Here is a 23,463-nt window from a genome sequence, read left to right on the forward strand (position 1 = left end):
ATAGCCTTAAAAAACTTCTTCTACGACATAAACGCCTTGACATTTTTTTTGCATTCGTTATCAATAAATAATCTAATTATGCCAGTATTTAATGCAATCTCTTTCAAAAGAAATTATATTGATTTAGTAGACACCATTTAAAAATTGCATTAACAGCATGAAAATTGTAGAAGGTATTAAGAGCTTAAAGAAATTAATCAAATCATGAGATTGTTCAGTTCAAATCAGAACTTTATGAATTTGATGTATACATACCTATTATAAAATGCATCTCTTTATTCCTCCTTTTTGATCTAAACCTCGATTCAACCGAGCTAATAAGGACTTATATTATTTTACACGATATAAAAAATGAAATGCTCAGAATTTTTTTCCTTAATTGCTCAGAATTATAAAATACTTAAAGCTAAGAATTTTTACTCAATTCCACAGTTATTTTTCTTAAAATCTAAGATGATTTTCATAAGAAAACATCAAAATTTTCTCATCATTTTTTTATATTAAATTTCCAAAAATAATATTAAATCACTAAGAAATTTTTGCTATCAATATATTTTATTATCAAATTAAAGTTAATCGTTGGGGAAAGGAGTAGTTATTTTTTTATTATATCTTATTGATTCTAGATTCTTCGTTCTGATATAAATTTGAGTAATTTTAGTAATTTGCTAATAATCTTTTATTAATACCGGTTACCAAAAGGATAGAAGATTAAATAAATACTCTAAGAATTACATATTGGCCTTAATTTAGAATTAATAATTAGTTTGGAGAACATTATGCTTAAAATAAAACTGCTCTTCATATTAGTCAGATTCAAATAATATTAGTAACTTTTTTATTACAATCTTAGTGATTCTAGATCTTCATTCTGATATGAATTTGAGTATTTTGTTATTATTTTTTTAATACTGGTTATTAAAAGGATAGAAGATTAAATAAATACTCTTTAAGTATTAAATATTGGCCTAAGTTTAGAATTAATGGTTATAAAAATTTGGCGAACTTCATGCTTAAGACTGCTGCAAATATTAAATCATTTTATTTCTATATTTATTAAATAAATGGAAAAAAAAACATATAATTATTTAAAGTGATCATTGAATTAGAAGATTCAAAAATATTTTAAAACGAGGAAAAAGAAACTTTAATGTATTTAGACTAGTGGCATGGAACGGAACATTGGACATGTTCAGAGAACGGAAAGAAAAAAATTATGGAACGGTTATCAGGAAACGTTATTGGAACAGTTCTGGAACATTCCGAAAATAAATTTTAAATTCCAGCTTGCTTCTTATAACAATATTATTACGCATTATTTAGTGTTAAAACTTCTTTTTTTTAATCAAATATAAAATAATTTTCCTATTTAATTATAAAATTCCTATAATATGGTTTTAAATTACAATGAATAATCTGTAAGTTATGTAAAAATATGTTTTCCGTTATCAAATATATATTAATACCCCGCACATATATGGTTAATTCTATGACAAAGCCACAACGAGTTTCAACCCAACCCCCTAGTTTTTTTTCAAATTTTTCCTAAATTTTGTATATAACTAAGATAAAAATAAATTTGCAGCACATGTTGTAATGCATTGTATCACATTTCCTTCAATATCCACATTTCATGGGGAATATATTAATGATTGAAGCATATATGGTATAGTATAATATTAGACATTTTACAAGGTAGTGATAATTAAACTATTTTAAGTTATATTATAAATTTCAGAAGTAAAGGGGCCATTCCATAACAAATCGATCAAAAAAGTCACTTTTTCGGCCGACCCCTTTTAAAATTGTTAAAAATTTCTGGAATTATTTAGATAGGTAAAAGAGTGAGAAAGCCATTTATTTTAGCTCGCTAGCACACCTGGTTCTCGAGATATGGGGGCTCAAAGGTACAAAAAAGAGCCACTTTGGAATCTGTAAAATTTTTAAAATGATTATATCTCAAAAACTATTTATAGTAAAAAAAATTATAATATATCATTTTGTAGGTAAAGAAATTCTCTAATGGGCTAACAAAGAATAATAAATATTGGCACCATTATAGGCTTTAAACATCCGGTTTACCTAAATTGCTTTACCTGTATTTTTAAGCAAAATATTGTTGTTTTAGAATTTTTTTTTTGCTTTTTATTTAGACACCTTTTATAAATATATATACGATGTCAAAACCTTGGCGACGCTATCGACATTTCCTAAATATACATTTTTACCAAAAATTAAAGAAAAAAGTAGATGGCGCTAATGGTTGAAAAATATTATTCTTAAGGAAAATGAAAATATTGATACGTTGTGATAAAATTTTCCAGTTCTGCCCTCCCTTCCCCCCTCCCACTATCCTTAAAATGTTTTACATTTTTTAGATCTCTACTTTGCTACTATAGCGAGAGAATGACTTATTAGCTCGATAATATATAACAGCTGCAGTAAAAACGAATATTTTATTAGGCATATATTCGCTTATTTTTTACAAAATAAACTGTTTAAAACGATCTCACTTGCGAAATAATTTTAACCAGTCCGTTCAGATTAATTTTATCATCTGTCTACCAATAACAATCTGGATTTAGAGACTGCAAAAACATGTATTCTAGGTGTAGATCAATTAAAATTTTATTCTATATCACAGATGGACGTACCCAATATTAAAATGTTGCAACCCGTTTAATCTACAGAGACATGCTTATTATCGCGAGAATCTAAGAAAGATTCTACCCTGATGACCCAAAAAAATTTACCATTCAATTTAGATATGTTAATATGCTCTTAATGGCGACAAAAATTAGCAAACATTCCTTATACTTCAAATGACAATGTAGATATGGATTCTCTCCTTTATATAATTAATCAAGAGGCTATTGGTAACATTAATATATCCCTACAATCAAATGGGGAATCTCTCATTAAAAGAAAACGCTTATGTGAAAATATTCGAAGAAAAAAATATCTAGAGTAAAAAAAGTTTTAACGATAAAATTATACCATTATCTTCATCAAATGATGAAAAATTCGATGAAATTGTAGATACCTTAAAAATTAAAAAAATATATGAAAGATATTTATTATTGGAAATTTGTTACATTTAGCAAAGGTGTCTAAATAAAAAGCAATAAAAAAAATTCGAAAACAAACTCATTATTTTGCTTAAAAATACAGGTAAAGCAATTTAGGTAAACCGGATGTTAAAAGCCTATAATAGTGCCAATATTTATTATTCTTTGTTAGCCCATTAGAGAATTTCTTTACCTACAAAATGATATATTATAATTTTTTTTACTATAAATAGTTTTTGAGATATAAGCATTTTAAAAATTTTACAGATTCCAAAGTGGCTCTTTTTTGTACCTTTGAGCCCCTATATCTCGAGAACCAGGTGTGCTAGCGAGCTAAAAAAAACGGCTTTCTCACTCTTTTGCCTATCTATTCCATAAATTTTTAACAATTTTAATAGGGGTCGGCCGAATCGTGATCGATTTGACGTGGAATGGCCCAAAGGCGGCATATTCTTAATAAGAAAAATATAAGAAGCTGTAACTTCCATAAGAAAACATCAGATTTCAACCTAAAGTTGATGGAATGGGTTTTGCCCAAATTGTCCATTATGAGAACTGGCAAATATTTTACTAACAATTCCTAGTTCTACTTCTCCCTCAGAAAGAAATGGTCGCTTTGTATATCATAACCTAAGATTGATTAAAAATTTTAAAGAAACTGATATATTGAATATAACAGAACAAGACTGCCATGGAGAACAAAACCGTATCTATAGAATGAATTTAAAAAATATTATAAAATATAATATTACATAGATTCATTTTACTATTATATAAAAAATGGTTAATGTTGTCAGGCGTCGTATTTAACCGGTCAAATACATAATCTTGCAAATAATTATGGCGTATAATTTTTCAGTGGAGTTATCTTTAATAAAATCATATATATATATAAAAGCCCTGTCAAAGAAAAATTTTTATGTTTTGTGAAAAAGTGCAACAAACCATGAGGTGGAATCGAACTGGCAACTTAATACGATATGTATTGCCATAACTGATTACCATTTGGCCATCATGAGCTCTTATGAGTTATATATTTTTTATCTATATATTTCCAGATTATCATAATTATTAAAATTTTAGATTATAACATAACAAAATCTAACTGCCATATATTTTCAAATTTAAGATGGATCTTAATATTGGAAATAATCAGTCACATTGTAGTAACAAGGTATATTTTATGTTCTTTTTAATCATGAATTTTAATCAAACTGGGTAGCCCCCAACAATAAATTCTTTACTCTTTAACTTTATCAATAGTATTTCAAATTTTTTAATCAAAATGGATCTAATTACAAGAGAAGATAGCAAGGATGCTATAAGGAGACAGGCCTGTTATCTTAGCAAGAAAAGGGAACATGATTAAGTCGTATTGCTTCTACATCCAATCATCCAGAAGATACAGGAAATAAACAGGCAACTACTATTTTTATTAATGATCAATAAATTTTAAATAGGTATTCTTATAGTATTTTAAAATTTTCACAGTTGCTAATTTAAAAAAATATTACAAGTAAATTAATCAAACTGTATACTTTTTTTTATTAGTGATCTTTAAATTTTAAATAGGTATTTTTATTTTTAAATTTTAATAACATATCAACATCAGGAGAATGCTAGACAGAGACATTCAATTTGATGTAGCAAAGGTACGAACAAGGTCTTATTGCTTCGACATCAAACCATCTTGAAAATAGTGGAAATAAACAATCAAATTGTAGTGGCACTGAAATTCAATAGCTAGGTATTATTGCTTCAACATCCACAGTAAATTTTATACTCTTTTTAATTTTTATAATATAAATTGGTTACAAACTTTTTTATAAATTATTATGAGTTTGGGAAAATTTTTACTTGTTATGTGCTTGGGTGGGGTTTGAGAAAAAATTATCAAAATAATTATGGTCTTGGACCTTATTTTTTTAAATATTAAATATGCCTAGCCCACGATTTTCTTATATTGCGGTCCTGATAAAAAAACAAAGACCTATATAAATTTCTTATTTTGATTATATTTTTAAATGCTTAATGTTTTTTTTTTAAATTTTATTCCAGTTCTCACCTACTTTTGAACATTACTGTGGAATGTTCTATGCTCATATTGTATAATCATTAAATTTTATTTCTGAAAAACCAACTGATATAAAATTTAAAATTGCTGCCACAAAGGTCTTGTTTTATTGCCTTCTCTACAATATCCAGATTTTTTTAAAGATTTGCTTTCAAGTTTGGATAATCCTTATTATAAAAATTTCTCTCATAATATTCGTTCATACAACAATTCCTTGGCTTTTGCTTCTATGGGGGTTACAAATGATAATTTATTGAATAAAGGCCCATACTGTTTAAGGGTTCATGGTCAAATTTACCATCGAACTTCACATTTATATCCTCCTAATGGAGTTTCCCCTTAATATGCACAATTATATGTTCTTGAAATATTTCAGGCCATTGAAAATCGTCTACTTTTAAAAGAAAATTCAGCCTCTAACATTCATTTATTACTTGATTTTAATTCGTCAAATAAATCTATATGCTATTAGCTTTAAAACATTGAGTGAGGTTGAGAAGGCCGAAGAAATGAAAGCTCGGTTAGAAAAACTTTATATATCAAAGGTAAATATAATTTTTTTGCCGTGATCGTGCCAATGATAGAAGATTTAATATTCCTAATATTCATGAAGTAGAAATGATTTATAATAATGATGATGGAGAATCACCTTTTCAACGTAATGTTGCTTATCCATTAAATGATGATTCAAATTTAGTTATCTTAAATGTTCTTAACCTAAATTTCGATCCTATGGTGTATCCTTTACTATTTCCTTATGGTAATCATGGATGGCATAATGATATAAAATTTAATGGGCCATTTAACAAGAAAAAAGATCAAATATAACTGTTACAATTTAAAATATTAAGATTAACTATTTGTGCTGACATTTATAACCCTATTCTTTATGCTGGGCGATTATTTCATCAAAATGTAGGTTAATTTTATTTTTTCTATCAACTTTCTTATCATCTTAATGTTAATAAATCGAAGGAGACTATATACCACTAATGATTATTTTTTTTTAAAAAAAACAGATTTAACGTTACATAGGCAAACGTTCTTTCCAACTCAACCCCCCTCTATTTTAAATTTTGTTATGCAATTTTTCCTATATATGAAACTATATTTTGATAAATTAATTTAATTATATCAATGTGTATTTTTTTATTGAAAGTTCCAGGCTTGGGAAAAAAAATTCAAAATTATTATCGGTTGGCCACGTTTGAGAAAAAATTTTTTAAATTATAATGGGTCGGGCTGGGCTGAGAAAATATTTTTATAAATTATATTGGGCTGGGCTTGGGGAAAATTTTTAATATTATTATCAGCTTGGACGCTTGAGAATTAGACTATGGATCAGATATTCACCGAAAACAATTTTTTTTTGCAGGCCTGGGCTCGGCCTGATCAAAACACCAAGGCCCATATTTTATTACTATTCTCAAATAGCAAAAATATTATGATCCTTGGTTGGGGTTAGGGAAATTTTTTCAAAATTATTATGGCCTTGGACCTTGCTCGGGAATTTTTTCAATATTAGGCATATGTGATCAGTAATATTTTAACAAATAATAATGATATGGGTATCAAGTAAAAGCTTTAAATATATTTTGACTCAGAACATAGCATTTACTAGTTTTAATGGATTGGACCTGGCATGAAGAAGGGGGGGGGGGGAGGGGGTTATAAAAAATAAAAATTGATATTATTTTCAAATAACAGGTAACAACTAACATAAGAGTAAGGAGAAATCTTATTCCCCGTCATTTTTGACGGGCTCAGCGATGCTGACTAAAGGAAGCGCTGGTACTCTTAGTTATATACTTTTCATGCCCATCAATGACGGGTCATTATACTTTAAATTAAGAATATCTTATGAGGTGTGATTTACAAATTTATCGCTTTTTCTTAAATTTTAATATTTTTATAAAATATATTAATAAAGTATATTTAAAACCATATACACAAACTAATTAGTAATTACCCCTCAACCTCGTCATTCTTGACGGGTTATTAGCTAGTTAATTATAAGTAATATTTAAAAAATTACAAAATGATAATATGGATGAATTTTATCTTTGATTTTTTAAGGCTGTGTCGAAGATATCCAAAAAAATAAATCTGCAACTTCGAAAATCTAGAGGGGAAAATAAGCTATTTTAAGTGCATAATTAAAATAGTGTCAAAATTATTTCTTTGAATTAAAGAAAGTTAAAAAATTTGAAAAGATTCGAAAGTTTAATAATAAAAACTTACCTTAAAGTTTTGAAAATCTTGCGAAAAAAAGTAAGCAATATTTCCAATGCTATTTCCAGAAAAAGTAGCTCCACTACTAATTAACTACTTTTCCAAAAAAAATAGCGGGCTATAGCTATAATATTTTATATGTGAAGTAGCTATTTTAGTAACACTTTAAAACTTATGTTTTTTAAAGTAAGGAGAAGGGCGAATTCTCAATGTCAATTATATTTTTTTTTCAAATTTGAAATATAATATATAATAAAATATTTTTTGTAATAAAAGAGAATATGAGATATATAATTTTATAATATATTTTATATTTGGTTTTAAAAGTAGATATCTCTCAAAGTTTTTAATCTAGTAAAGAACAACTTACCACATCCATTATTAGTCTAAATAATACCTCAACAGGATAACTGGATGGGCTAGGGGTATTATATTTTATGAAGATTGGTTTTAAAAGAGGAAAATCTTTAAATATTGTGAGATCTGATATGGATGATCTCAAAAATTTGTTATATAATCAATATTATTTATATAATTATTTCTAATCATCATCGGAAACATCATCAAAAAATTCGAGAACACGAGATGTTTTCGTTTTGTCAGGTGATTTTTTTTAAAAAAAATTGAGTTTAATAATGGAATATATAGTTCCTGAGCTAATCTATGGATTAGTTTAATAATTAAGTTTTTTCCTCTAGTTTCAATCATCCAATTTTCTTTAAAAATAAAAACAAAATACTCCTTATATAAATTAAAATCGAGCTTAAATATTTCCGCAACTTGTTCTACAATATCTATCTCAAGCTCTTTCTCTTTGTTTTGCCTTTTCCTAGTGTTTGCAATGGTCCGGTCCTAGGTGGTCTCATCAGACTCTTGGGTCCCACGGGACGGTCCGGTCCGACCGATTAAAGAAGATAAAAGTTTACTACATTATAAATTGCTTTTTAGTTAATGTGCATGTATATGAACACATAAAACATAATTATATAATGTCTAACACTTTATAATATCTCATTCATCTTTTACTTTTTATATTATTCCGTTTCATTCAATTCATTCGTCGTCAAGTAATTTAATTTAGTAAGGTAGGTAGTATTATATTTTTATTTTTAGAAACGGAAATTGAAATCATAAAAGTTGATAAAACTATTGAACCACCACACTCTTCAGGGGGTGAAAGAATGACTAATGATGTAAATGAAAAAAAATCCATCAAATTCTTTGAATAATGTTAAAGAATTATACAAATATTTAAAAAAAAAGATAATACTGGAAAAACATGTAAAATATGTCTACAAATATTTTCCAATTCTTCAAGCACAAGTAAATAATGCATATAAATGGAGCTCAAAATTTTAAATATATGAATAAAAACTTAATCAAATAAACATACTTATAATTATGATTAGGGCTGAGAACCAATATTAAAAACCCAAGATTAACGAAATATTATTAGTATTAGATCTAAAATATTGCTATTCGTTTAAATAATATTTTCTATTACTTGTATTGATATTGGTTTAAATTCAAAAAAAGAATAAAAATAAGAAAATAGCCAGGTAGGCTCATGGAAACCAGAGCAGAGAAAGCTGATATAAATGAAATGTAAAGCTATTTATCTGATATTTTATATACGATTAATTCCTACATACTAGATTGGTGGGAAGGGAATCAATATCGATTCCCAATTCTAGCCAAAATAGCAACGGACTATCTCCCACAGCAGGCTACATCTAGTATATGAACGGATCTTTTCTAAAGCTAATGATATAATAACAAAAAAACGAAATAGAATGAATCCAAAGATGGTTCATATAATGACACTTGATTCATGGAAAAAAAATAAAATAATTTTTATATTTAGAAGATAATTAAAATATTTATTTTTATAACCAAATATTTATCGCATTATATATATCAAAAAAAATTAATTAAATATGTAAATCAAGATGATTTAAATTATATTCAATAAATTTGTATTTTAATATTCTTTTGAAATATTAGGCATTTGTATTGTATAATACAATAAAAATGATTTGATGATATAATTAAAATATTGGTAATTTAACACTTCATTTTTAATAAATTTAATGCAGAATAAAACTTTTGTAGCTTGATAAATAATTTTTTTTAGATGGGACTGGACCGATGATCCCACGGCCCGGTCTCACTTGACTTAACGGTCCATCGGTCCGGTCTCATTTTAGAAAATAGGGACCGGATGGGACTGGACCGTTGCAAATACTACCTTTTCTTAAAAAAAATTTGAAAAAAATACCTTATTTTTCTATGGCTATTTCCGGTTTTATACAACCGGTTTTAAATATTAATCAGATATCTCTCATATTTATTTATATGTCATATTAAATTATTGAGTTATATAATAAAATTTAAATTATTATTTATCGAAATATTTGAAAATAAATGAGGTGCATTTTATCAAAAATGTGCCATTTTTGTCCGCTTTAAACTCCCATATCTTAGCAGGTAAGCAATATTGGGAAATACAATTTCATTTTTTTAAAGTTATAGTATATACTAATAATATACAAAATATAAAAAAAAATCTGATGTCGGTTTTTTTAGTTGACTTAGTATGGAATTCACCATATATATATATGTATATATATTTAGGTAAAATTAAAAATCTATATAAAAAGAATATAATGAGATTATTAAAATTTAAAAAAAATAAAATATCTTTCTACGTAAACTGCATAGAACCAAGGATTGATAAGAAGTTTGATCCGCAAATTTCCATGCCAATATTCGAGCGTATATATAAGCACTCTTTTTGATCGCTAGTGTTGCAAATGTTGAATTATAGAGAAAAATAAAAATGTTTATTTATTTTCAAGAGATGTCAATCAGATTATTATTCTTTTAATAATATGTTTTTATTGTAAAAGTAATATTTTATTCTGTGTGTGATTTTTTATTAAATGAGTTGTATATTTATGAATTGGAATTATTTGATATTCGATTATTATGATTATACTATTGGAATTTATTAGATAAAAAATAAAGTGTAGTTGTTAGTTTTATTAAAGGTAGCACTGGGAGATTTTTTCCTATGACGCTGTTTAGTAGTAAATATTTATTTCTCTTGTTTTCAGCGAGAGAAATGGAATTTCGTGAGTGTTTGAATTGGTGAATATACTAAAGTGTAACCATAAGCAAGATGAAGGCCTTTCTCTCAGTGTATCAGTTGACCCGTCCGATCTCTTACTATTGTAATTTAGGCTTACTATTGAATTGTTGTAATTCAGGTTTATATATTGTAATTGTAATGGCGAATACACATATGTTAATAAAACAATGTCTATGAATGAATGAAATCTCAACCTTACGCGAATATTGGATTAATTATATTGATTGACATTAACATTATCTGCAACAAAACGTAAATCACGACACCTTCCCTCTTTATTAATCCTACAAACTCGCATCACAGGGAAGATGACATAATTGGCTTAAAAAATTGCGATACAAATCACTTCAAGATAATATAAGGCCCTATTAGGTAAAGCAGTTAAAGCCATAAAAACGTGAATTTAACCCCAGTATCTAAGGAATGTGAGATATTGGCTCTTTTAAGAGCTTTGGAAATTATATTTATGGCGCCCGTCTAGGATGGAGGTTTTTGGAAAATTTGCAATGGAGCGGGTGATGGCAGTTTTTTGTGTGCATTACAATGGGATCAGGTGAAGGAAGAAACTATATTAAAGGTAGTCCATTGGAAATCCTTTATTATTAGGAGGAAAGATGGAGGCTGAGGTTTTGACTGAGAATGGCTTCAATCCATCTATAACCACTATTAACCCTTCAATACTCCGGTGAAAAAAATCAAGTTAATACTCGGGTGGGGTTTAATAAACCCCAATTTCAAATGCATATATCTCCAGTTATATTCATTATTTAGATTTAATATTTGGATATAAGATAGAACTCTTAAACCTGATAAAATAATTATTATTTTTATTTCTTAAGTTTAAATTTAAAATGATGAGGATTAATATAATTTGTCCCAAAATTTTCTAAAAAAAAGCTAACCTTTTTTAAATTTAAAATATTAAATGAAAAAATTAACTTATATATCATATAATCATGATAATTCATAACTTGGATCTTTATTCTTCAATATAAAAAAAAATTACACTAATACATTCAAATATAAAAAAATATAGAACATACAAATTTACTCTGGTGGGGTCTCACAAAACCCAATCAGTCACAAAATGCTTATATCTTAAAAACTACTCAACCGAAATGTATGAAATTTGGAATATCGATTCTAAGATATATTTGATGAAACTACTGAAAAATCCAGATAATAATATTTAACTGTTTTTATGCAATATCATTTCTAGCATGCCTGGGGTTTCATATACCCCACCGGAGTATTGAAGGGTTAAAATTTGCAAATTTGAAAATGGTTAGGTACCCTGGTTGTTGGTTTGAGAGGAGAAATTACACGGGACGTTCAACCAAGGGAAAATCGCAATCTTTTTGAAGGGTTGAGGAGGAGCAAGTTAATATGAGGATTTATAAATACTATTTTTATTACATTAAAATAATATATTCGGGAAGAAAATTGAAAATTGTTTCTTATTTTAAAAAATAATAAAATAGGGAATCATGCCAAATGATAAATATTCTTGGTGCAATTTTTCATTTAAAATATACATTGTGCATTGAGGAGTCAAATATAAAATTGAATAAATAGAGAGAAACCCATATGAATGAGTTGTGTAGTTTTACGTTTTCAAAAACAAGTGTTTAATCATTTTCTGAGGTTTTGCATATAAAAATAATTAGTTGCTTCCCTATTAAATTTCATGTTTCGTCAATGCTGGCAAGAATTCAATTGTTTAAATGGTACAAAAGAATACGAATAGTATTACGAATATCTCATTTGTTTTGGCATGCCCCGCTTTAATATATCCCCTCTTATTTTTTTAGCTTATTTAAATTTTAATTTAAAAAATAAACATAAACACTCAAAAAAATAAAAACTTTATTACAGTGAAAAATATTTGATTTTTCAATGCAGCACAAGTAAAAGTAAACAACGTATAATTTGATTAATCTATAAGCATAATAAAAATAAAAAGGTGGCTATGGATATTTAAACTTAAACCATTATTAATATATGAATATTTTAATAAAGAATTTTTAGATATTTGTTATTTTTCCTAAAATTAGCATGATGAGATTTAAAGATGTTTTTTTCAATCTGCATAAATTTGTTTCCATTTATTTCGATAATGATTAAGTTTTAATTCTAAATAAAGTATATAATAATTAAAGTTTATAAATCATTCCATTAGGTCCTCGATCTCGTTGATGATTCCCTTTTAATAAAGATAAAAAATTATAGACAATTCATATTTTGTTAAGTTTTTGATTTTATAACATTTTAGTTTTTGTCATTATTTCCATTTTTTCTTTACTCCAATATTTTGTATATTCTTTTTGGTTTTGAAATTTTTCAACGAAGATTGCGAGTTTTCGATTCCATGTAAGTTGGAAAAATTATTATTAGTATAATTTGATAATAAAAAATCAATATTATATATTATTTTGTAATTGAAAAAAATAACACAAACAAACAAGCTCTGTTGATTTATTTCTTAATTCGCATAAGCCCCCAGTTTTTCTAGGATCCCTATAGCTGCCCGAGAGTCGATCTCAAGGTTCCTCACGTCTCTTATAAATAATTTGAATTCAGATTTCTCCTCTATGGTTTGACCTGATTAGTTTTTGTTTTCGAGTCCTAGTTAAACCCAAAAATAAAATAAATAACTTATCTGCCTCAATTAAGGAAAATGTGTCCAATTCTGGTAATACTATTATTGATGAATTTATCCCATCTAACTCTTTAAATCCTAACTCTTTCCGCTGTAAATTGATATCTGAAAAATTAGATCTTGGAGATATTAACGGAGCTGCCCGAATATTGACTTCTGATGATACGATTTCCCCTATCAACGTTACTATCTTTCAACAACTTCTCGAGAAACATCCATTGGCTTCCCCTTTTAACATTCACCCCCATGCCTCTTCCCCTATTCTTTTTACCTGTGATGAAGTACTTAAGTGCTTGAAGTCCTTTAAAAAAAGGGACGACAGGTGGGTTGGACGGTTTCAGACCCGTTTTTTTGTTGATTTAATTCAGTGCTCTGATAGTAGTTTTATTGACCCTTTGCTGAAATCAATAACTGAACTTTGCAATAATATCCTCTTATGAGAAGTTTCTCTTTGTATTCGTTCTATTCTTTTTGGCGCACGTCTTGTTTCTTTAATCAAGCCGGATGGTGGCATTAGACCCATAGCCATATGGTCATTCTTTCGTCGATTAGTCGCCAAGGCTATTGTAAATAGGATCCGGCCTAAGGCCAGTTCCCTCCTATTTCCCTCACAGTTAGGATTTGAAGTGAGGAGTGGGTGTGAAGTGGCTTCACATGTTGCGCGTATTTTTATAAATGCTGAGGTGGATAAGGTTTTCTGCAAATTAGACTTCAGAAATGCCTTCAACAGCATCCATAGGAGCGTATTACTCTCTTCTACATCATTTCCAAAAATACTGGAATTTCCTTAATTCCTGTTATGGATTTCTTCGTTACTCAAATTCGGAGAATTTTCCATATCCTCTGAAGAGGGGATTCATCAAGGTGATCCGCTAGGTCCCTTGCTCTTAACTATAGGGATTCAGGATTTGATTAAAAATTTAAAGTCTGATTTCAAATTAGACCTAAATTTATGGTTCGACGATGGCTCTTTTGGCGGCTCTTTATCTAATGTTTTGTCGGCCATAGAGTACGTTGAGATGGAAGCTTCTAAAATTGGTCTTTCCCTAAATAGAAAAAGTGAGAAATATCTTCCCTCAACAAGGATTTTATCCCTCCCCCAGATTTTATAATTATTCCACATGAGGAACTCTGTCTTTTAGGTTCCCCTATCGGCTTTTCAACTTCCTTTTGTCAAAATTTTTTTGACGATTTGATTCAGTCCCTCTTCAATTCACTCAAGAATCTTCCTCATCTTCCCAAGCATCAGTACTTTTTCTTCACTAAAAATGTCTTTTCCTACCGAAATTCTTACACATATTTAAATCTTCCCCGGTTTTCCAGTAAAACACCCTCCTTAAGGCCTTCGAATTAAAATTTAAACACTTTATCGAATCCCTTTTAGTCTTAAATTTTTCCGATTTTAATTGGTCCTTCGCTTCTATGCCCTACCGGGGTGGTCTTGGATTTTCACCCCCCCCCCTTCCTAATGGCAATTGCGTGCTTTCTTTCATAACGATTCTGTTTCCTCGCTAATCGAGTTGGACGATCCCGTTTTATCTTCAGTTAAACAAGAGTGGCTTACCCTAGCTATCCAAGGATCCGAGCAGCCAGCTTCCAGTCATCTAAAGAGCTTCCTGGTCCCTATGTTTCAGTGCGCATTTGAAAATCTTTGTCTGAGTCCCGATCTAACTAACCTTCAACTGCTCAGAAACGCAGAAAAAAATTCTAACGGCCATGAATGGCCGCGATTTCGAGTGGTAAAAAGGAAACGTTACTCATAGACGATGAGTTTCAAACTGCCATTGGCCATAGGCTTGGTTGTCTTATCTCTTCTGTGGACACCTGTGCTGCCTGTCGCAAACAGGTTGATCTCTTCTCTAGACATTGTTTTTCTTGTCTCATAGTCAGTGGCCCTTTTCTGAGGCACGACAATCTTAATAGGTTAATCGACAAAGCCTTGATTTCGGCCAGTTTCCCCAATAGTTTGGAGCCATTAGGTCTCCTAAATGCGGATGGTAAGCTTCCCCAAGGCATGTCTTTGACGTCCTGCACGACGGCAAAAGATTTGTCTGGGATGTCTCGTGTGTTACCTCCTTTCCGGCTAACGGAAATACCGACCCCTTGGAACTCCAAGAAGTCAATAAGTTTAATAAATATAAATTCCTCCCTAATTCTTTTATATTTATTCCCCTAATTTTTAGCGTTCTGGGAAACCCCTGTCTTCAATCCCTTAAGTTCTTAAATCAATTGGGTAGAAGAATAAGGAAACAAAAAATCCAATTCGAAATCCTAAAGGGGAACTAAATTGTACAAATGTTTATTCGAAACACTCCCTTTTCCCTTCTTCTTCAGCACCTATAATTTGCAAAATATTTTTTTAGCTGTTTAAATAGGTTACATGTCAATACCGCGAAAATTTTAGCGCGAAATGTATTAGCGCGAATGCATTATCACGAATGTCGATTACCGCGAAAAGATATTATTAGCGAATGCATTACAGCGAATGCATTATCGCGAATATAATATAGCGAATGCATTACCGCGAATGCATTATAGCGAATATAATACAGCAAAAATATTATAGCGAATGTAATACCGCGAAAATGTTATCGCGAATATAGCGAATACATTATAGCGAATGAATTATCGCGAATGCATTATCGCGAATATATTATAGCGAATGAATTATCGCGAATACATTATAGCGAATGCATTATAGCGAATAAATTATCGCGAATGCATTATAGCGAATGCATTATAGCGAATGCATTATAGCGAATGCATTATAGCGAATGCATTATAGCGAATGCATTATCATATCGCGAATGGAGTTTCATGAAAGTTACAATTTTATATTTATCGACTTTTCGACTGACTTAGTTGAATCTGAAAATTAAGTTAAAATGGGGATTGGCTCTAAAAACATTTTTTTATTGAAATTAAGGCTAAGGCTTTTCTTTTTTTTGACTTAAAATATATAAAAAAAGATTCTAAGTAATAAAATAGATTTCTCTTTTTCATCTAATCATTTTAAATATTAAACATCAAATTTTTTCTTTTTAATTTATTGAAAATTTATAGGGGAGAACGGGGTAATGGCGAACCCTAAAGGCAAACCTTAAGAAAATTATAAGTACTTTATCATTTTTAATAAAAAATATCTCATTTTGTTCAGCTCTATTAGTTTTATGATATGTTTAAATTTCAAAAATACATCTCTAATAATTTTTTCAAAATATCATTTTTCCTGGAATTTTTTTTGGTAACCGAGTGAACCCTACCCGGGGACGAACAAGCCCTTGGTCGAGGCTATTATAAACTCTGCTTAATTTTCCATATATGAAAGTAATATATTTTTTTATTAGGATATATTTAATGATTTAAAATAAAAGTGTTATATAAAATCATTTAAAACATTCACAATCATTGCAAATAAAAAAACAATAAATTGCAAAGCCATGTAACTAATAACTGACATTGAAAGCAGTCTTGATTGTTATGCTTGATATAATTTATTTGTATACCAAACAATTATTTATCATATAAAAACATTTTTCGATTTTTTTTCTTTTAGTTGGTCTCTCCTTGGCTTTTTTTGCATGTCAAATTTTTAAAAAATAGCAAAAAAAAAGGTTCGACCTAACCCCATAAAAATAGCCCCAGTAGCACCACTTTGAATCATATTTTGAAGTATTTCAATTTTGTTCGGGTAAATTGTTATTCTATAAAATAGGATTTTTTTCTTTTATATAAGATAATTTTTGTGTGGTAAAATTGTATATTAATCTTTATTTTTAAAAAATAGTAAAAGTGTAAAAAGTTACTTTTGAAGGTACGAATGATATAAAGCATTATAAAAATTCTTCAAGGGTCCGATAGAAATAAAAATTATAGCCGCATATGCAATATATAAGTATATAGTTTTGGTAAAAAATTATCTCTTAGAGTTTAATACTCTAGAAAATAAAGCCACTCTCACTATAACCCTGGGTTCATTATAACACCGGTCTCCCCTAATTATGGGCATCAGAAATTTTTTAGCTTTAGCTGATAACATAAAATAATATCACAAAGTTCTTTCCAAAAGTGTCTTACTTTGTGGAATAAACAAAAAATGTCTACCAATATGGCAGGTAACATCAAGAAATTGGGTAGGTATCTGATAAATTCTAGTGGAATTCGTATTACGAATCTATGGTTTTGCTTGATAAAATCTTAGTTGAAAAACAAAAGGAGCTTGATGAGTTATATGATAACCATGGGGTTAGCTTGGTGAACTGGATTAATATTCCACTTTTTCTTAGAGAATTTAGGAATTAAACTTGATTCCAATTTTTCTTCTCATGTCAAAATTTTATCATTATCAGATCTTTGATAAAATACATAATTTAGAAAATTATCGTATGTTTATATTGTTAGTGGTATTTAATAATGAGATTTGTTTAATAATGCCAAAATATTTTATGTTATAGTTTATGAATTTGAAGAAATCTTTAAAAATATATATGTCCGACTACATTTTTTTATCTTAATTTTCTAAAAGCCACTTTATAAAATTTAAAATATTTTGTTTTTATGTTAGTTTATGAATTAAAGGAAATCTTTAAAAATATATATGTACGACTACATTTTTTTTATCTTAATTTTCTAAAAACCACTTTATAAAATTATATATTTTGAGAATATTAAGACAGGAGATTTCATAAAAAACGAATGACACGTTTCGGAGTTAATAAGATTTCAAAACGCGACGTTTTTAGCCGCCCGGTAAATAATCAAAATTTTTGATCTCATTATCAACTTTCTTCCAATAGTAGGAATAGGGCTAGTAGTCGTTTTTGTCAATATCATCATAAGTTTGACAATTTATAATTGAATTTATTAAATACCATGAGATAGCCCAACAAACACTTAACTTAAGTTATACATTAATAAATATTTTTAATATTTTATATTTTAAGTTTGATTCTAGTATACTTTTATTAATATTTAGCTATTTTTTACAGTACAGACAAAATTGAATTTAACATATTTCAAAGTCATAATTAGTAATAAAATAAATAATATAAATGTCGTAAATTAATATACCTATGTTCTTCGGTCTGCATTTTTTAGCTCTGATTATTTAAAGCCCTGCCCTAGATTTTCAAATTTCGTTATTTTGAATATTTTCTCTGTATTTTATAAATTGTTTTATACGGAATTTAAGATAAGTAAATAATATTAAAGCATAATTAAAATGTTTTTCACTATAATATTAAACGGCATAAAAATATAGATTTGTGGCCTTCTGTCTCTCTTAGAGTTGAAATTGTTTTAAACCGTATCATGAATAATAAACCAATTTGCACAGTGAGATTTAGAAATAATTAAATAGACAGAATATGAAATTAAAAAATCTTCTTTTCCCATTTCAGAAAGTCTCATAATCATTATGTTTAAAAATATTTATTGTAGGCATTCCCTTTCAGGCAGAATAATATGATTTGAAAATAACTTACAAAATATTAAATTTGAACTAAATTCAAATATCATCTCTATTGAAACCACCAAAATACATAATTAAATATATTTTTTATCATTTTAAGATTTATATTTGAAACAGGAGTTGGCATTTATTATTTTTAAATTTAACAATGTTTAAATTTAAAAAAAATAAGATTTTATGTCTTAAAGCTATAAATTTAATAATTTTGACGATTGCAAAAGATTTAATAAGATAGAGGTCTCAATCCAATGTTCCCCTTCATCTAATCTTATTTAAAAAATTTTAAAAATTATCAACATATTTTTTTAGAGCTGGAAAGGGTTAATCATATCTCAGTAACTAGGGGCTGGTAGAATTAGGTCGAATTAATTATATTATGCTTAAAAATATGATATAATAAGTATTCATTGGCTCTTATAGCTTTAAATACTATTTTTTCCCCTTTAACTTTCACCTTTTCTGGTGGTTGATAATCAAAAGAAATAGAAAAAAAATTAAAACTTAAACATTTTTTAAAATATAATATCACATTTTGAAATTTTTTATGAATTATTTATATACAAATGGTGTATTATTGATAATAACAATTATCCTATAGGAGACTTAATAAACCAATATAATCTAGAAGCCTGGGGTTTGGGCTTGTTGGGGCAAAAATTAACTTTTACTAGAATCAATCTTAAAATATAAAATATTAATTAATTAGGTCTTTTGTAAAAAACGACTTAATCTAATTGTTAAAAAAATTGAGTATACCAAATTCCACATATTTTTTAATAAAATACAAATTTCATAAATAACAAGTGATGTGTTTTAGAGGTAAATAATTTTAAAACGCTACTTTAAATAAATATAGACAATTAAGCTGGTTCTCTGGTTTTTTGGAACTTAATAAATGGGTTAAATATAATTTTGTCAAATATAAATCACTATTGCATTGTGATAATGTTAGTTGTAATGCATTCGCGATATTGCATTCGCTATGATGCATTCGCGATAATGCATTCGCTGTAATGTATTCGCTCTAATACATTCGCTATGATACATTCGCGATAATATATTCGCTGTAATGCATTCGCTATAATGTTTTCGCGGTAATGCATTCGCTATAATGCATTCGCGCTAATATTCGCTATAATACATTCGCTATTATGCATTCGCGATAATGCATTCGCGGTATTACATTCGCTGTAATGCATTCGCTATAATGTTTTCGCGGTAATGCATTCGCTATAATGCATTCGCGCTAATATATTCGCTATAATACATTCGCTATGATGCATTCGCGATAATGCATTCGCGGTATTATATTCGCTGTAATGCATTCGCTATAATATTTTCGCGGTAATGCATTCGCTATAACGCATTCGCGCAAATATATTCGCTATAATGCATTCGCGCAAATATATTCGCTATAATGCATTCGCGCAAATATATTCGCTATGATACATTCGCTATAAAGCATTCGCGGTAATGCATTCGCTATAATATCTTTTCGCGGTAATCGACATTCGCGATAATGCATTCGCGATAATACATTTCGCGGTAAAAGTTTCGCGGTATTGACGTGATACGGTTTAAATATTGATATAATTTTAGCTTTTAAAATGATAATGTAATTTATATATAATAGTATTTTAAAATGTTTATGTATCAAATAACTTTTTACCCCTATATCGTTTCTTTTCGATAACATTAGTTTTTATATCTATTAGCGAAATCAAATAATATTCTTCAAAAATGTAATAAATAGAAAAATTTAACAAATTTTTTTAATATTTAGATTAAACAATGGTTTTAGTTAAAATATTTATTACCCTTGTTTTAATTCCATTATTTTCATAAATTTTTTTATTTTGACTTAAAATATGGAAATTTTCATTGTAAAAATAGCAATTATAATGAATAATAGGGGTGTACCACCACTTTTTGGAGGCCGATCCGACCCGAATTCCCGGGATTAAATTGATATCGGCCGATTACCGATCCGATATCATATCAAATTTTGTATTCTGTAAAGATACCAATGGTTTTAATTTTTAATATACTTTTTATTAGTATAACATCTATAATTTAACTATACCATAACATATGTCATTTAAATATATTATAATGATCAATTATAGTTTATATTCAATTCAATTGCAATTCTAAAAGTATATAAAATATTTTTATTGAATCACTTATTTATATAATAAGTAATAACATTAATCTATTTACATAATAAGTAATAAACAAATATACTATGAAATTCGAAATAATTATTTAAAATTAATATATCGAACATTTCTTTTTAGAAATACCAAAATTTCCAATTATCAGAGGTCAGTCTGAGGTATGGGAACTGTCAATATCACTAGCATCACTAAAAACAGATTCTGAAGAGATTATTGCATACTTTTATAAACAGAATGCGAAAAAAGATAACAATATGGCAGAATGTTTATTAACTAATTATTTCTATTAAAAAAATTAAACATAAAAATGGATTTCGATTTTATTTATAAAAATAAATGGTTTTATAGATATAACTTTTTTTAAATATTTTATTTTTGTTATAAACGCTATTTTTTATCGGATCGGAAAATTTTATAATATTTGCCGATAACCGATATTTTAAAATGGGTGAAATATCGGCCCGACACGATCCGATATAAAATATCGGTACATCCCTAATGAATAACATTTAATATAAATCATTAAAAAATTATTTTAAAATAAAATAAATACTTAACGACGCCCAGGATTATGAAAAGGGATCATAGGAAAAACTGGCTTACCCGGATAAACCCGAAAAACCACCAAGTTTGGACTTGCTCCTAAAAATTTTGGAAAGCCTACCGACCCCCTCCCCAAAAATTTAGGTATTGGTAAAATTTCTTTTGCTATTTTCGAAAAAACGTTGAAATGTCTAGAAACGCCATTGATATAATATTTTAATAAAACATTGTGCAATTATTGAGGATTTATTAAAAACCCGTGCATGCCAAAAAAGGAATATTAAAAGATATAAAGATAACCTTCTAGGTCCTTTACAAAACATTTTCCATTAAGGGCAATCCCGCTCTGAGACCTGGTCAGAATGTCTCCATCTATAGGGCCATCTGATTTGGTTATTGATATTTGAGGCTGCACGAAAAAGGCCTCACCCGATTCGCCCAATTTCATGTGCAAGTCTTCAACGTATTCCTCGTTTATCTCAATATCTACCTATAAAATAGATAATTCGAATTCGTTAATTAAAGAAAAATAAAATTATTTTTCAAAATACAAATATTAGTTAAAGAAAAATTATTTCAAGTTATGCTTATTTCTTTGTATTTTAAAAGTTGTCTGATAAATAAAATAATAAATTCACGAAAAATAAACAAGTCATTTGGTTATGATCCTATATATAGAGTAAAAATATTAAAACATAATTATTTATAAAACGGTTGTTATAAAAATAGATAGCCATAGGGCTGAGAACCAATATTAGAAACCCAAGATTAACGAAATATTTTATTGAAAGTGGGTCTAAAATATTGGTTCAAACAATAATTCCTATTTCTTGTATTGGTATATATTGATTAGTATTGGTATTGGTCTAAATCCAAATTATTAATAAAAAAAGAATTTAAATCGTGATTTAAACAACCCTTAATGTGTAGATGTTTAAATAAACCTTGAAAAAATCATGAAGAACGTAATGTGAATATAAAAGATCTTAATTTAATCATAATTTTTTTATAAAAACTAACCTAACCACACCAATCAAATAAAAAAATTAACGCATTGTTTTGATACTTTTTATTTAACACAAAAATATAGCAAAATTATATACTAAAATATCATATACGGTCTATTTATATAAAAAGTGCGAAAGATTGGTAGAAATTTAATACATGGAAAAATAATTCTATGTCTTTAAGAAAGATCCTACATGCCCATCCAAGCACAGACAAGCTTGGATAGTATTTTCATCTAGTGAACTAACATACTGCCCTTCTAAAAATTCCCTTTCAGAGCTAGCTGGAATTGCATGATAATCTCTGCAATTTTCGATATATCTTTTTTGATTTAACCACCAGTTTAATGAATTTGTATCAATATAAACCTTCCTATATTTTATCATAAAAAGACAATCTCTTGGATTTCTTTTTTGTTTCAATTATATGTTTGAATTGAAATTATTAGTTATTTTATATATATTCTATCCTTCCTTTGTATATCCTATAAGGGTGTCTATGTTATTATCTTTTAATAAGTGACTTGATATTTTAAAGCGTGTGTCAATCTGTCGATATTATATACACGTGTTTATTGAAATTATAATATTTATCAAGTTTCACTAAAAGGCAGCTAAAGAATCCCATTGTAAAATAGTATTAGGAGTATTATTGTAACGCTGAACATGTTCAAAAATGCTGGAATAGGAATAATGGTTGAAACTGATGGAATGTTTGCACATGAGACCATCTCTGCATCAAAATTAATTGACTCCAAATTCTCAATAAATTTCTATATTATTTCAGGCTGCCCCAATATAATTTTTTTCATTGGTATTTTATGTTTTCAAATAGGGTTTGAGTAATATCGCCCTTTCAAGCATTTGCTTGGTATATTCAAAATTGGGCGAGCAATTTTTAAGGTTGGATTTTGTTAAAGAAATATTTTTTCAAGTTTAATAAATCTGGATATAGAGATTTTAAAAAAAAATTTTAAATTATCTTATATTTTTTTAAGTTTCATTTAAGGGCTCCAGGGCTGCCATATCAACTATATGTATAGTATAACATGTCTAAGATTTATGCATATTTAAATTTAAAT

At 28.0% G+C, this 23,463-nt stretch overlaps 1 protein-coding gene across 7 annotated transcripts in view; it reads right to left on the bottom strand.

Moving 5' to 3' along the window:
• Nucleotides 1-23,463, bottom strand: part of LOC135931988 (phosphatidate phosphatase LPIN1-like) — a 133,056-nt gene that overhangs the window by 100,492 nt on the left and 9,101 nt on the right. For all 7 annotated transcript variants that reach the window (XM_065469310.1, XM_065469308.1, XM_065469312.1 and 4 more), the window contains one exon: nt 21,675-21,864. In XM_065469310.1, coding sequence (XP_065325382.1) covers nt 21,675-21,864 — 190 coding nt within the window. The remainder of the gene's footprint in view (nt 1-21,674; nt 21,865-23,463) is intronic.

Source organism: Gordionus sp. m RMFG-2023, chromosome 1 (assembly GCF_954871325.1).
Source record: "Gordionus sp. m RMFG-2023 chromosome 1, tfGorSpeb1-WG-v2, whole genome shotgun sequence".
NCBI classification, from domain to species: domain Eukaryota; kingdom Metazoa; phylum Nematomorpha; class Gordioida; order Chordodea; family Parachordodidae; genus Gordionus; species Gordionus sp. m RMFG-2023.